Genomic DNA, 16,639 nt, shown 5'->3' with positions numbered 1-16,639 from the left:
ATTTTAAAAATAATTAACAATTAAATTTTTTTATAATTATATTAATTAATAATTAAAAGTTTATAAAAATTAATTTTATTTATTAAAGTATAATTTTGTATGTTTTGTCTGACCAATCATATCAAAGAAATAAAACAGTCGTATTTTTCTACTGAAAATTACAAAGTCTGAAATAACTAGTCCAAATAAAGTTACTATTTATTTATATAATTAAAAATTTCCATCATTTTATCTAAAACTTACAATTAGTAAATAGTTTATCTTTATTTTATTTTTTCTTCTAGTATTTATTTTTAAATGCATGTTCACAAAATATTACAATCGATCATCATTATCATCATCATGAACCCTTAATTAATTCTTTGTACAGGCAAAGTTGATCTTTAGTCTCGTAAGTTATATTACACTTTTCTCGTTTCATGCAAAGGGGGGTTATATTACAAGAGTTTTGCTCTTAGTGAAAATTCGTTGCACCATCAATCTATAAATACCCCAGCGAAAATAGAATCCAATTTTTTTTTTTGGGATAATTTTTATTCATCTTATTGTCGAATAAAGTGCTTGAAAAGTTTATTTTTTCTTTTTCTCTACCAAAAAAAAGAGGCCACGGTTCTACGATTGCGATTACGTTAATTAAGGGTGAAAAATGTGATCGCTTGCGGTGCGCGCAACTAAGGTTTCAAGTGTCATTGACAGCGCTACTTGCTTGGTTCGTGAAAGGGAGAGGGGTGGGTGGGGGAGGGGGGGGGTTAGTTGACGCTTTGTTTTTGCGCAAACTCAACTTCTAACATAATTACGGCAAAAGTTCCGACCTTAAATTCCTGTGGTAGTTTGAGAGACGCCGCACTTCACGGGGATATCGAGGATTCCGAGTAACCGTCGACCACCATCTTTCGACTTTAATTAAGAAGCATAGATCGATAGAGATAATTAATGCAGTTGAGAAGTTTTAACCTCTTTTGGAAAAAATAAATTCATCTTTCTTTTTTTTTTTTTTTTTTGCTTCGATATTAATCCCATTTCAGTGTGTTTTTTTTTGTACTTGTAGAATCAGAATAGCTGTAAAAAAAAAGTTTTAGAAATTTTTTTTTTTTGGGAGAAAAACTCGTATATTAATTATTTTAAGTGTATTTGAAATATTCTGAAATATTTGTCAAAGAAATTAATTATTAGCGACGAACTTTGAGAATTCTTTAGCGTGAGTTTGATTAGTCAGAGGATAAACTTTTCCGAAAGATATTGCTCTATACCCAAGAGGAATTGAACTAACAAGTTTAAAGATTTATAATGAAGTTAAAGTGGTGGACTTTTTTCATGTACTGTTTTAATATATTAAATATATATATATATATTATTATATTTTAATTTTTTGCGCAATGATTTTATTTAATGGGTGTTTAATTTTAGTATTTGTTCAGTATTTTTTTAGTACTAGTTTAGTATTAGTTTACTATTAGTTTACTATTATTTTAGTACTACTTTAGTATTAGTTTAGTATTTTTAATATTTTTTTAGTATTGGTTTAGTACTAGTTTAGTATTATAGTTTAGTATCGGCTTAGTTCAAAAGAAGTAGATGTCCTGGAATCTTATTTATTTATTTTAGTAGTAAAAGTAATTTTCCGTCAGACCGAGTGATTTAATTTTTACAAATCCTGATGTATCAGTAGTAAAAATGTATTTTTGAAAATCAAATTTGATTTCGAATTATAATTATTTTTTTTTAATTATTTTTTCATATGAATTAAAATAGTACATATTTTTTACTATTCAGTATAAATAGAAAATAAATAATAAATAAATATTGTACCCCACATTTTTAATTATAATTCATTTTAAAAATCTCAATTTGAAGATTTATAAAAAAAAAAAAAAATCTATAGCATCCTCCTTGTGGTTTTAAAAATATTTTTTATGAATGTCTTTTGGAAATTCAAGTAGATTTTAAAATGTCAGTAATGTCGCATGACGGGACATGACATTGCATCGTGTTTCTAATCGAAATATTTTTTAAAATAAAGAAAAAAGAGAGAGAGAAAATTTTTTTTTTCTGTAGGTATATCTCTGCGCGCTTCTTAAACGACATGACGGTTTGGGAGATGCGTCTCTCTTTTACATATTTCACGGTTTGTAAATATTACTCCCGATGTATACGCGAAAGGTCTTTCGAGTTTATGCTTGGCTTGGTTGCCGCGTAACCGAGGCCACGATGTGGAGAGCAGCAAACTCACCGAGTTTTTACCCCATTCCGGAGTCTGAGTGCCTCGCTTCGCTGACTCTCGAAACGGGTTGCGAACCCTATATATAGCACACTATACATTTCTCTGTACTACTCTGACTTAAACTCAACCCGTCTAAAACCTAGCCCCTCTTCCACCTTTTCTCCTATACTTCTCGTTGCTGCACCACATCCTACCTAACCAGTCTTTCTCAACCCCCCTCTCTGGCACCCAGAAACCCAGACCATCAACCTTACGTGCCTTATGTGTATTTCTCTCTCTCTCTCTCTCACACACTGACACACACATATATTTTTACCTTATTTTTCTCTCTTAGCACTGTTCCTAAGTGCACGTGAGAGAGATCAGAATTTACTATTTTTAATGCTTTCTCATAAAAAAAGTTTAACTACGAGGTTACCTTTTTTTTTTTATACACAAGAATAACAATTACTTTTTACTGAAAGTAATTTGCTGATGAGAAAAGAATAATATAGAAAATGGGAATATAATTATATTTATAATATTATTAAAAAAAAAAAAAAAAATAACAAAGGGAAATTATTTTATTTTTAATTAAAAAATTAGAACACACCAAAGAAGTACGTAATATAACCTCAATATCAAGGTAGTATTACATGTAAGATTCGTAATATAACGTTGTAATATTACAGTAATCTTACAGTGATCTTAAAATGTCCGCCTCAAGGTAATATTACCGGTAATGTTACTGTAATATTACGCGCTAATATTAAGGTAATATTACAGTAATATTGCAGTAATATTATACCGTAATATTAAGGTAATATTACAGTAATATTGCAGTAATATTATACCGTAATATTAAGGTAATATTACAAGAGAATATTACAGTAATATTATGGGAACATTTCTTTACGAAAAAAATCTACCCATCCAGGGAATCGAACCCCGAACTCAAAGCACACGAGTCCAGAGTTTTACCAACAAGCCAAATTGACTTATAATATATTTACGTTTTTTATGCTTTATGAATAACTCAAATCAGTCTGTAATATTACCGTTAATATTACAGTAATATTCCCGGTAATATTACCTTGAGGCGGACATTTTAAGATCACTGTAAGATTACTGTAATATTACAGCGTTATATTACGAATCTCACGTGTAATATTACCTTGATATTGAGGATATATTACGTGCTTCTTGGGCAGAAAAAACAAAATGATTAAAAATAAGTCAATTTTTATTCAAAAAGCAGTTTTTTATTCAATTTTTAGGCTTAAAATAATTTTATGAAGGTTAAAATTATTCTTTATGTAAGTGGTTGTTTCAGTCCAGAGTATGGGCTAAAATCAAAATTGAATTTTTATAGTGAAAATAATTAACTCTTATCTTGATAGGAAAATAATCTTCTTTTGATATAACGTTATTATTTATTGAAATATTAATATTAACCGAAAATTTTGTTCTCTTTTCACTCGGTGTATAAATTAAAAAAAAAAGAAATATATATATATATATATATATATATATATATAGGCAAATCCACAAAACTTTTAACTTTCAAGAAAAAAAAATTTCTTTTTTTAATTTGCAGGCACATTGATGTCACATTGTATACACGTTTAACTACATTTTAGCACTACAAATTCATATGCGTGATTCATTTTTAGCTCACGCTGTCAATGTTTAACTCTTTAAACTCTTTAATGTTAATAAATTACATATAAAATTGAAAAATTCAATTTTTTTTTTATTTTTGATATCGAAGTGGTTACCAAAGTATTTTCGTCCTCTGAACACGATTCTTGCACCTAAATTTGCTTAGCACGTCAGAATTTTGAGAAAAGAGGGGGTAAAGACTCCAAAAATGTGTTTTCAGCATATTCTTAACTTAATAAAATTTATTTCACTCAAAAACCTTAAGCGTCGTTTTTGTGTTCAAATATATAGGTATGAAAATGTTTCGATCACACCATAGATTGACCTGTTTAAAGCAAAAATGCACTTGTGCCTTTCAAAAATGTATAAATTTAAATGAAATCACGATTTTTATTATCATCTTTAAATTGTCGCCACACGAATACGAATTAGAGGCACATCATTGAAGAAGGTCGTAAAATTTTTGTTTTTTCATCACCTTTTTTAGAAATGCATTGAACTTTTATTTTTATCCAACGCCGTAATAGATATTTTCATAAAGAAGACGTTCAATTGAATTTTTTTTTAAAAGTCCTATCACTCAATCAAACCGTCCGATTCTTAGTTTTAGTCGTGGCACACTAATGAGATAGTGCAAATTTATTTGACAAAATATGTCTGTTAGATATTTCTATATAGTATAGCTGAAGTGATATTTTACACGCCGCAAAAATAAAAAAACGTTAAGAATATAAACTTTTTCAAGAAATTCAAATCGAAATTTAAGCATTTTTTCACTTTTTAAACTTATAAAACTAATTGTCAAATAAATATTTTGTTCTAATACTGTACATAAATGTTCCTTTGTATATAATTTAGCAAAAAAAAAAAAAAAATGATACCCAAAGTTTTAATTAAAAATAATTCAGATTTTTAACGACAAGATTTCCACTATTTGGGCCAAAAGTGTGTTGAAAAAAATTTTAATGAATTTTTATGAAACTTGGTATCTTAAGGTTTTCAGGGTCGCTGATTATGAACCTAAGGTCGGTTTTTCAAAATTCAAAATGGCGGATCCAATATGGCGGACGACAATTTGAATATATAATGCAATTCGCTTGAAAATGGGTACTCGGGGGTTTTTGGGGTCGCTGATTACGAATCCCATGTTAGTTTTTTAAAATTCAAAATGACGGATCCAATATGTCGTACGACAATTTGAAAATATAATGTAATTCTCTTAAAAATGGGTATGATGTCTCATTCGTAATCAGCGATCCCGAAAACCCCCGAGTAACGAGTTTCGAGCGAATTGCATTAGAATTACAGATAGACGTCCGCCATATTGGATCCGACATTTTGAATTTTGAAAATCTGATGTCATATCCGGAATCAGCGACCCCGAAAACCCCTGAGTAACGAGCTTCAGTCGAATCCGATCAATTTTGAAAAATTTTCCGCCATAATGGATCCGCCATCTTGAATTTTAAAAAACTGATATCAGATTCGTAATTAGCGACTCCGAAAACCCCTGAGTAATATTATCGAAAAATCGATAAATTTTTATATAATATATATATATATATATTTTTTAGAGTATTTTTTACTTTCCTCTTCGATTGAGAATTTTCGATTATTATTAGACAGTTTTAAAGAGAGAAAAAATATTTCTGTTTTTATTTTTGCTAATATTATTTATTGTTATCTAAATATCTCTAAATATTCAATTTATTATTTAAAAAAAAGGATTGATACCCACATTTGTGAAATGTACCATATTTATAAAAATTAATTTTTTGTTTTTTTTTTTAATTATAAATGCAAAATTTAAATATAAAGTTATTTAACTGTGTATAGAACTTATTACTCGTCAGAAAAGTTTATATTCATTTATAGTGTTACGTAACACGTTACTCAGTGACTTGATTTTAACATAGTTTAATTCGTGTATGTGTCTGTTTCAGTGGTGCACCAACGTTATGGACCGGAAGTACAAAGTCCCGGAGGTTTCCTGGGCAACAATGTACTTATGCGATGCAATGTGCCGAGTTTTGTTCGAGATCACGTCAGCGTTACTTCTTGGCTTCAGGAGCCATCCTTCAACATTTACCCATCCACTATAAGCGGTATGTTGCCTATAGTATATATATATATATAAATTAGTTAATGAGACGAATCGACGTAGTAAGAGATAATTCGAGGATACGGGTCACATGGGATATCTGAATACATTTGCGAGAGAGCATCGACGAGAGATTATTCTCATCTCTCTCTCTCTCTCGCTCTCTCTCTCTCAGTTCACTGGTACAGCAAATGTACCATCTTGTCTATGTATGTGTGATTTAACAGAATAAGGTTCCTGTGAGAAAGTTTCCCCTAATTCTCACCACACCATTTCGTGATTATTTGAAAATGAATCTTCTTAGACTCAGCATGAGAAGAGTATTATAGTTTGCACGTAACGTTGTTTCAAAAAGTGCTTTTCGTGATTGATACACGGGAGAATCTTGTAAATTGAAACTTAATTCATAAAGGAGTAGAAAATTATAATTTAAATAAAAATATTTTATTCATGTAGCAAAGGGGGAAATTTTACTTACGATAAGTGCATGCTTTTTGTAATTTCAAATTTTTCACTATAAACTTTCATAGAAAAATAGACATAATTTTTTTTGAAGGAAAATCTTTAATTTTCTTGTCTTTTTTCGTATATCTTACATAAAAGGTAAATTAAAATTTTAATAAAAATTTATTTCAGCCCAATGAGATTCAAATACATATATATATTATTGCTCCAAATAAAATTATTTGGTTCAAGTAAATATTTTTATTTATTTATTTTTTTTTTTTGAGTATTTGAATTTATTTTTTCGTAATTATTATAATATTGATTGAATATTATTTACCTAAAGAAATTATTGTATTGTATTTATCATTTGAGTATAAAATCCAAGTAAATCAAATAATACACTGAGAAAAATGATCTATTAAACATTATACTTTTTTCCTTTTAAATCAAGTCCTTTAATGGTTAAAAGAATTAATTTTATTATAAAAGGAATCTTTTAAATTTAAAAATGTTGGTCGTTTGTTGACAAAACAAAAAGAGTTTGACGAATAAAAGATTTCTTTTGTTTTTCTAATGAAATCCTTTTATGACATAAAAAAATAATAATTTAAAATAAAAATAAATTAATAAAAAATATTTTATTAGTATTAATTTATATTACAATTATGCATTTACAATAAATTACTTTCATTAATTTTAATTTGTTTTAATTTTTAACAATCAAAGTACTATTTTTAAAAATAAAATTTTTTATTCCTTTACTGTTTTTATTACAGAAAATGGTATTACTTTCAATGTTTTAAAACTAATGACCATCGATGATTTTGTAAAATATAACCTTAATATTTCCATGGGTTCAAAAATTTTAATCCAAAAATTTTTCGAAATTAAAAGTGAAAATAATTTCCGTGAATTGAATTTGAAAAATTCACTTGTAATTTGTAAAATTAAACCAATGAAAAAGGACATTTTTACTATTTTTATCATTTTTTATCTTTATAAATTTTATTTACTTTAGATTGAAAATTTTCAAATTTAATTTTATAATTGATCTCTCAAAACTATGAAAAAAAGGTATAAAAAAATTAATATAAAATAATATAAATTATGAAAATTTTCCGAGTTTTATGTAAAAAACTATTAACTTATTAATAATAATAAATATAAATAATTTAATTTCATTTTATTTAAAATTAATAAATGACAGTAATTCTTTAATTATTAACAATACTAATAAATAAAAAATTAATAAACTATTTATTTTTATTTCTTTAAAAATATTTCCTTTAAATAGTAAACTAAATTCTTTTAATAATTAAAGGATACACTTTAAAAGACTTTCCTTTTGTCCTAAAAGGAAATCCTTTCAAATAAATATTGAAAGGAAAATCCGCTTATGATAAAAGGATTCTTTTAAACTTAAATAGATTGTTTTCTCAGTGTAATAAATAAATAGGCAATTTGAATATTTTGAAGATTAAAATTATAATTTCTAATCATAGGATATTATATATGAAATTAGAAAGTTATTAAATTGTAATATGCCATCGGCTCTTTGTCTCTTGTAAAATATACTGGCAGTTAATAAGATTTTCATCTGCTTGCAGATGGCAAGTATCACATGCTGCCAAGTGGAGAGCTACTGATTATTAATATTTCACGGAGTGATGTGCAAATGACTTATCGATGTAGAACGCATAATCGATTGACTCAGGAAACTGTCGTCAGTAATAATTTTGGCCGAGTGCAATTGACGGGTGAGTAGATATCAAATTTTGATATAATTTATTGATAATGTTTTACATTGAAATTTTTTTTTTTTAATGTAAATCTATTTAAATTTTTACTATTTCATTTTTTTTTTAATAAATTTTTTTTTCTCTTAACGATGAAATTAACGATGTGTAACATTTTATAAATTGTAAATTCATTTTGAATTTAAATTTTAAGTATTTTTTAATATTTTTAATATTTTCGCATCGTTTATTTTCATTATTCGTGAACATAACTTTAACTGATATTATCAATTTATTCATAATATGAATAATTATGATATAATAATATTATATAATTTCGGAGACGAAGAGTATAAAATTATTTCATTTTCGGGGCTAAAATATTATTTATTGAGAACGAAATTTAATTATTGCTAATCATGAAGAGTTTCTAATACATATATATATATTTATATAAATATGTATATAAAAAGAGAAATTGAAAATTGCATTTTGCCGAAGGGCAAATGTATTTCAATGATCAGTCGATTTCAATTAAATGTATACTTCATTGACGACACATCCAACTGTTGACCTCTGCGTGGCATATTTTGCTGGTCGCATGTCGCCCTCGGCATTTGTATCGAACGCACATAAAGCATCCCCCCATACATGTATGTATATATATATATATATATATTGTCCATCGCAATATGTACTCCCTTGTCCTGGGACTGTGTCCCGCAATTAGTCTCATTCGTGTGCTAAAGGTTGAGTGAGAGAGAGGAAATTGCCTGGCGAAGGGAAAGGCGTCTTGGTTAACAGGATTCATATATTGCATCCGCTGTGAAACGGCAACATAGTATAGAGGTACAAAATATAAATTAGTACTTTATACTTGGAATTACACCTTTTGGACAAAAGAGTTAATCTGCTGTGAAAATCACTTCTATTTCACAGGGATTTATAGTAAATTAACTGTTGTTTTTTTTTCAAAAATTATTTTTGCCTTTTTTTTTAATAACGAAATTAAATTAAAGATAAGTAATTTTATAATTTTGGGGAAAAATATTTAATAAAAATAATTTAGAATCGATAAAATAATGATAATATTAATAATTATAGAAATGAACAAAGAATAATTAATTAAAAACCGTATTAAATTTAAATATCAGTAGTAAAAGTCAACTGCAGTTAGACAAAAATTTTTCCGCATATAATTTTGTTATCATCAGTAAATGTCATGCCAGTTAAGTGGGACATTACTTTTACTAATAATTTTATTGTTAGTAGTAAAAGTCAGTTTCAGCGAGAATGACATGTAACATGTAACCAAACTCTACTTCAGGATGATTTTTTAAATATTAGTAATTTTTAATTTAAAGGTCAACTGTAGTTGAAAAAGTGAATAAACTCAATATTCAATCTTAGAATCAGTAGTACAAGGTCGTTTTAGTCAGGCAGAAGGTAACTCCTGTAACATAAAATAAGTAGTATAAACCAGATTCAAGCAGACAGAAAGTTTTAAATTTTCTATTTTTAGTAACAGTAGAAAATGAAAGTTCTTGTCAGACAGAAATTAATTTTTTTCCTCTAATTTTACTCGGAGTAGTAAAAGTCAATTTTAGTCGGACAAAATAATTTTTAATCTTGTAGTGAAAAATTCTTTTTGTTTAAAAATTAGTAGTACAATCCCGTTTTAGTCAGGCAGAAGGTAACTCCTGTAACATAAAAAAAGTAGTATAAACCCAATTCAAGCAGACAAAAAGTTTTTAATTTTCTATTTTTAGTAAAAGTAGTAAAGGAAAGTTCTTGTCAGACAGAAATTAATTTTTTTCTTCTAACTTTACTCGGAGTAGTAAAAGTCAATTTTAGTCGGACAAAATAATTTAATTTTTAATCTTGTAGTGAAAAATTCTTCTTATTTAATAATTAGTAGTACAATCCCATTTTAGTCAGGCACAAGGTAACTTCTGTTACATAAAATAAATACTATTTAATCAAAATTCAGGCAGACAGAAAGTTTTAAATTTTCTATTTTTAGTAGAAGTAGTAAATGAAAGTTCTTGACAGACAGAAATTAATTTTTTTCCTCTAATTTTACTCGGAGTAGTAAAAGTCAATTTTAGTCAGACAAAATAATTTTTAATCTTGTAGTGAAAAATTCTTCTTTTTTAAAAATTAGTAGTACAATCCCGTTTTAGTCAGGCACAAGATAACTCCTGTAACATAAAGTAAGTAGTATAAACAAAATTTAGGCAGACAGAAAGTTTTAAATTTTCTATTTTTAGTAGCAGTAGAAAATGAAAGTTCTTGTCAGACAGAAATTAGTTGATTTTTTGTAATTTTGTTCGAAGTAGTAAAAGTCAATTTTAGTCAGACAAAACAATTTTGACTCTCTTAGTTTGAAAATTAGTAGTACGAGTGTTTTTCAGTTAGACATAGCGAATTAAACTTCTGTAATTATGAAATTAGTATATATACAAAATTACTACTATCAGTAGTAAAAGTTGCCTTTAGCCAGACAAAATCATTAGTAATTTAATAAATTTTCATAAGTAGTACAAGACAGTATCAGTCAGACAAATAATATAAATTTTTGTTTAGCTAATTTAAAATAATTTTAACAAATTTATTAATTAAAAATACATCATACAAAAAATTATTTACAAATTTAAATTAGTTAAAATTTTGGAAAAATTTAAAGTATCGTTTTACATATATTCATGTAAGTTAAGAGGGGTAAATAATATTGTAAATAAAAAGCAAATAAAAAGTTTCATTACTTCCTGGAAACACTTGCGGGAAGTTTATCTTTGCAACGTCTAAAAGTTAAAAAAAAATCCCCTCGGAAATAGTCGATTTCTGAAAGTAAATTTTTTCTCCCGATAGATAAAAGGGTAAAAAGTTTCGTGGTTTTAGAAAATGGTGGGTAACTGCAGTTACCTAATTCAAAGTTGAGCCAACTGGAGTTTTATATGCTTCTCTGACTCTCTCTCTCTCTCTCTCTCTTTTTTTTTTATCGAGTATCATAAATTTGAAAGTAGAATTTCAAAAAATTAGAATATATCTTTTTTTTCCTACGTGTGTATTATTTACTTTACTTAATTTTTTATTTTTTTTTTTAGAGGTAAAAAAGTTTTTTTTTTTTTGAATAATTATGAAATGTGTAAAAAAATTATAGTAATATATTTTTTTCCCACTTGGAAAGATTCGCCGGAAAGTGCGCCCCCTGGAGGTTCAATTAGAATTCCGCCGGAACTTTCGACAGAATTCTAACGGAATTCCGATTAATTTTTTTTCCAAATTTTTAGAGTTCTAATTCCGTTGGAACCCCATTGGAAATTCTTTGGAACTCCGATGGAATTCCGACGGAATTCTGATAGATTCTCCAGGGGGCACTTTCCGGGGAATCGTTCCAAGTGGGTTTCTTTGTAAGATTATTGAATTAGTTTATAAAGTTTGACGACAGGGAGATTTATTTTTTAATTTAAAAGAGAGAAAATTTTCTGTGATAAAGTAGAGTGGGGGAGAAAAAAAATGACAAAAAAAAAAAAAACATTGGAAGAATTGGTTGTCAGAAGAAGAGGGAAGAAGGTGCGAGAGGAGTACTTGCTGTTAAAATAAGTAACGCGAAGGTGATTAGGATGCAACTTGGAGTGGCTTCGGTTTCTCAGTCAGCAGGCACGTTTCAGGGTGGGTGTAGAGACGAAACGCGGAACTCAAGTATCGCATGTAGAGAAGCATCATTAGTTAGCCTGACTCAAGAGAGGAAATTCTCTTTTATTTTTTCGTCTTCGCACACTTTTTTCCCTTCTTTTTTATTTCATATAGATATATAAATACAAACAGGTATCGCAGGCCTTCCTTGCCAACTTTTTTCTCTCTCGCTCTCTCCATTTTTTTTTCTCTCTCTCTCTCTTTTCCCCAAGCTGCGGTATACCGACGTCTAGAAATAAAGACTTTAACTCTGCTTACTGTTATTCTTTTCACGGACCGAATTGCTAGATTGAGGCTGTATTACGCCGAGCTTGGATATTGCTTCCGACGTTTTCTGACTCGGCAGTAATTAAGAAATAAAACTTCGAAATAGAAGGAAACGTTGCAACTTTTAGAAATGGGATATATTAAAGTTTTTAATCAATTTTGTTTACGAGAGAAGAATCATTAAAAAATACGTGTGTTTTTTTTTCTCTTATTTCGCTGAAAAATTTTTCTTTTCCTTTTTGGAAGGGGGAGAAGGGGGTTCTTATTCTACTCAATTATGGAGCTTTTCATTTGCTTGCTTGTAGAAATCCTTGAAAGTTTTCATACTTGCAATAAGTGGAGAAATTGAAAACCACTGAAGGATGTGATTCTAAAAAGGGGAGAGGGGGTACTTTCTTTTTTTTATTTTTTCATATCATTTTCTTCTATATCTCGTTGCATTTACTGAATATGGGTTTAATTAAACTTGAAAGTAAATTTTCCTCTTTCAAATTGGTCTCTTTTTTGGAAAAAAAATTTCTATTTGTTTTTCTGTTTTCTATTTATATATAAGTGATAATTAAACATGCAAAATAATTTGCGAAATTAATTTACTTTTTATAATGCAACTAAATTGCAAATAAAATACAAAATTATTTGCTTTTTCATATCTATAAAATATTAAATTCATATAACAATATAATGTTTAAAACCATATTTAATTTAATATGAACATTATTATTTTATATATATATATATATATATATATATATTTTAATTTTAAAATATTACATAAATTGTGATAATTTATGTAATTCTCTTATTCGCTTTTACGAGCGAATAATATTATATACGTATAAATGTTGAATATCGATGTCAGTTGAATTTCATCCCAATGTCAAATGCAGAACGTTTCCCTCATGCAGTTGTGCAATTTGAAAGATACGTTTATGTATGTTTCTCTGTTTCGCATGTTGTAAAAAGAAATAGGTTCATTGTTGAAACAATTTATTATGTGAAAAGAAAAATACCTTTTCTGGATATTTTTATGTTATTTACTGATTTTATACACATATATATATATATATATATATATATATATATATATTCGTGTTCGATTTACATTTCCATGAACATCAGAGAGGAAATGGATATCCTGAAGTACACGTACACTCAAGTAGCACCTAATGGATCGTAAATTACACTGGATAACCATTTTATGTTTTGTATTCATTTTGTTGTGCAAATGGATCTGTTAGTTTCCATGAAAATCCACTCCCTTCATTTTCTGTCTGGACAAAACTTTTTTACAATTATAATGTCATTATAACATTTTTTTATATAAATATTTCAATATTAATTTTTAATTTTCAAAAATAATTTTTGTTTTCAGTAAGAAGTTTGGAATTTGTTTCCAAAATTTATTTTATTTGGTATACAAATTTATTTCATTTAAATTTATTTTGTTTGGTATAAATTTATTTTGTTTGATTCAAATAAAAATTATATTTGTGTCAGACAAAAAAATAAATTCTGGTTCGAATAAAAAATTTCTGCTGGTTGCATTTCCTCCTCCCTGTTCTTCAAAAGTCAATTTTCTCTTTGATGGAATATTTCATCAGAAATGAATGTTAATTCATTCGTTCTGTCATAGAATTTTTTTAAAAAAGAAAATTCTTAATTTTCACGAAGATTTTTTGAAAGTAACGTCCTTGTATAGAAGTTGGTAAAGAATTCTCGGTATTCATCGTATCTTAATTTTTTTTTTTTTTTGGGGAAAAAAAAATTTACTCTCTATATTTTGTGGAAAGTATCTAAAGGAAAGTTTGAGATGAGACACAAACTTTTGTCGCAACAGCAATCTCTTTAAGTCTTGTAGATAATGGAATGTCAAAGAGGAAGTACACTCTGTATGTGGTTATTGCAAAAAAAAGGGGGGGAAAAAAAAGAAAAGAAGTTAGATCGCAAGTATTCGAGCAATGTGCTAGCGAACCACTATTACCTTACCCCCTTGAAAAAGAATGGCTTCATCATATTTGGTCCCCATGTATATATATATATATATAAGCAGTGTGCGCGAAGCGGTTATCGCTACGTGTGCCAACGTCTCAATATTGCCATCTGTGCACTTGGTGTGGAAGCCATTTGCACAGCTTTGTACCAATAACAATTTTGTCAACGATAGGAACTTTTGTGGAAAAATGTCCATGCCATGGCAATTTGTCCCCCAAAAGTTTAGTTTATGGTTTTTACGATGTCTCCATATAAGGGAAAATAATATATAACACAAGAATATTAATTTATAATTTTCTAATTATTTAAAAAAAAACTACTATAATAATAAATTGAAATTAAATTATTTAGTTGAATTAATTCATAAAAGGACTTTCTGATTTAGAATTGATAAAAAATTATTTATAAATTATTTTAAAAATTATTTAAATTATTTAGTTGAACTCAAAATCCATCTTATTCTCTAAATTTAAGTTAGTAAAAAGTTTTAACTAATTTGAATTAGTTGCTCACTTTTTGCTTTTAAATCAGTAAAATTTAACTAATTAGTATATTATAGTAATAGAAATTTTTTTTACTATCGAATTAAGAGAATTTAATTAGTTCAAAAGTAAAAATAAATTACTAATTAAAATTAGTTAAAATGTTTACTAATTGAAATTAGTTGAAATGTTTAATAATTGAAATTAGTTGAAATGTTTAATAATTGAAATTAGTTGAAATGTTTAATAATTAAAATTAGTTGAAATGTATACTAATTGAAATTAGTTTAAATATTTATTTGTATTAAATAATTTATTATTTGAGGCAATAAAAGTTATTTATTTTAAATAAAGAAATTATTCTCTCTAAATCTGAATTAGTAAAAATTTTAACTAATTTGAATTAGTGACTCACTTTTTGCTTCTCAATTAGTAAAATTTTACTAATTATTAGTAACTTTTACTAACAATTAGTAAAATTTAACTAATTCTACAGTAAAAAGTGTGTCAGTAATTTAAATTAGTAAACATTTTTACTAATTCAGATTTAGAGAGTTGATTAAAATAAAATTTATATAAATCAAATAAAAATTATTTGGTTTAAATAAATATTTATTTAATAACAGTTAAGTAACTGATTATGTGAAACAAATATTTTTTTTATTTTGTGTGTCATGTAATGTTGAAAACAGTAGTACAAATTGATATTTAATCAGACAACCTAAATTTTTACACTTTTGTAATCTTATCAGTAGTATAAATTAGTTTTAGTCAGACATAATGTTATAACAGTAGTACAAGTAAATGTTTAGTAAGAATTTTTTAATTTCAGAAATTATTATTATTATTATTATTATTATTATTATTATTATTATTATTATTATTATTATTGTTTGGGGAATAGTACACTGAACAAAATTTTTATACGATTCAAATAATCTCTTACTTGACTATTAATCAAATAAATGTTTACTTGAACCAAATAAATTGTATTTGAATTAAATAAATTGTATTTGAATCAACAATTTTTGTATTTAAAACAAATATCATCTCAAATAATAATTATTTAATACAAATAAATGATAATAATATTCAAGTAATCGATTATTTTAAAGAAATAAATTTTTTTTATTCTTATTTGCAGAATATTATATTTTAACTGTAAATTCATATTCTTAAGAAGGATTAAATTTAGAATATAGATTGAGCCGCAGATGATCTTTTTTTTATGTTCGTATCATATACAAGAAGGTTTTGAAAAAAAAAAAAAAAAATTCTGTCCTGCCGCAATTTGTCCCGAAGTTTCCTCTATGTTCCAACATATAATGTCCCGAGATATGATACAAGACTCGCGCTATCTCAACCCATAATTTCGCATTAAATGAGCCTGATGCGTGTATGTTTATATACCAGGGGCCTCCCTCTTTCATTCTTTTCTTTTCATGTTTCACCCCTTGCCGCTGGCTATTTATGACGCGCGCCATGGAAAACATTTTCCGTATATCATGAACAAACTTATACCATTTTCTTGAGGGTGGCCGCAGAGTCTTCTATATAAGAAGAAAAAAAAAAGAAAAAGAAAAAAAAAAAAAAAAAAAAAAAGAAGTTGCAGTGTAGGTCAGTGGGAGTGAGATAGAAGAGGAACGAAGGAGAAAAATAGATGGTTAAGAGGCAGCGAAGAGGGAAAGGAGTGAGGGGATTGCGAGAAAAAAGAACGTGAAACCCTACACCTATCTACGTGTGGGAAGAAATCCAGTACCCCAAATTGATGTCTAACTTCCAACAGTTGAGTGCTCTGGTATTTTTACTCTATACGCGAATTTTCTCTCTCTCTCTTGTGTGTGTTTGTGTGTATTTGATATATACTGTTCTCGAGATGTGGTGGGATGTGAGAGATATTTATCTGCTCCTCGGCAATTACAGGGCCCAATTTATAACACGAACACTGGGTGGCTTTGTCAGTATCTAAGTGTGTGTGTGAAACTCAGAAAACTTCACTTTTATATCAGAAACATCTTCTTATACTTTTCGTTCTAAAAGAAAAAAGTTTTTT

The 16,639-nt window shown here is 27.3% G+C and overlaps 1 protein-coding gene across 11 annotated transcripts in view; it reads left to right on the top strand.

Moving 5' to 3' along the window:
* Positions 1-16,639, top strand: part of LOC127285523 (cell adhesion molecule Dscam2-like) — a 163,185-nt gene that overhangs the window by 50,576 nt on the left and 95,970 nt on the right. For all 11 annotated transcript variants that reach the window (XM_051311599.1, XM_051311600.1, XM_051311598.1 and 8 more), the window contains exons 3-4: positions 5,806-5,967; positions 8,018-8,167. In XM_051311599.1, coding sequence (XP_051167556.1) covers positions 5,806-5,967; positions 8,018-8,167 — 312 coding nt within the window. The remainder of the gene's footprint in view (positions 1-5,805; positions 5,968-8,017; positions 8,168-16,639) is intronic.

Source organism: Leptopilina boulardi, unplaced genomic scaffold (assembly GCF_019393585.1).
Source record: "Leptopilina boulardi isolate dan_hultmark-lab unplaced genomic scaffold, ZJU_Lbou_2.1 LbouV2_333, whole genome shotgun sequence".
In the NCBI taxonomy this organism is placed as follows: Eukaryota; Metazoa; Arthropoda; class Insecta; order Hymenoptera; family Figitidae; genus Leptopilina; species Leptopilina boulardi.
The sequence above is the reverse complement of the archived record's forward strand: the minus strand, read 5'-3'. Positions and strand labels throughout refer to the sequence as shown.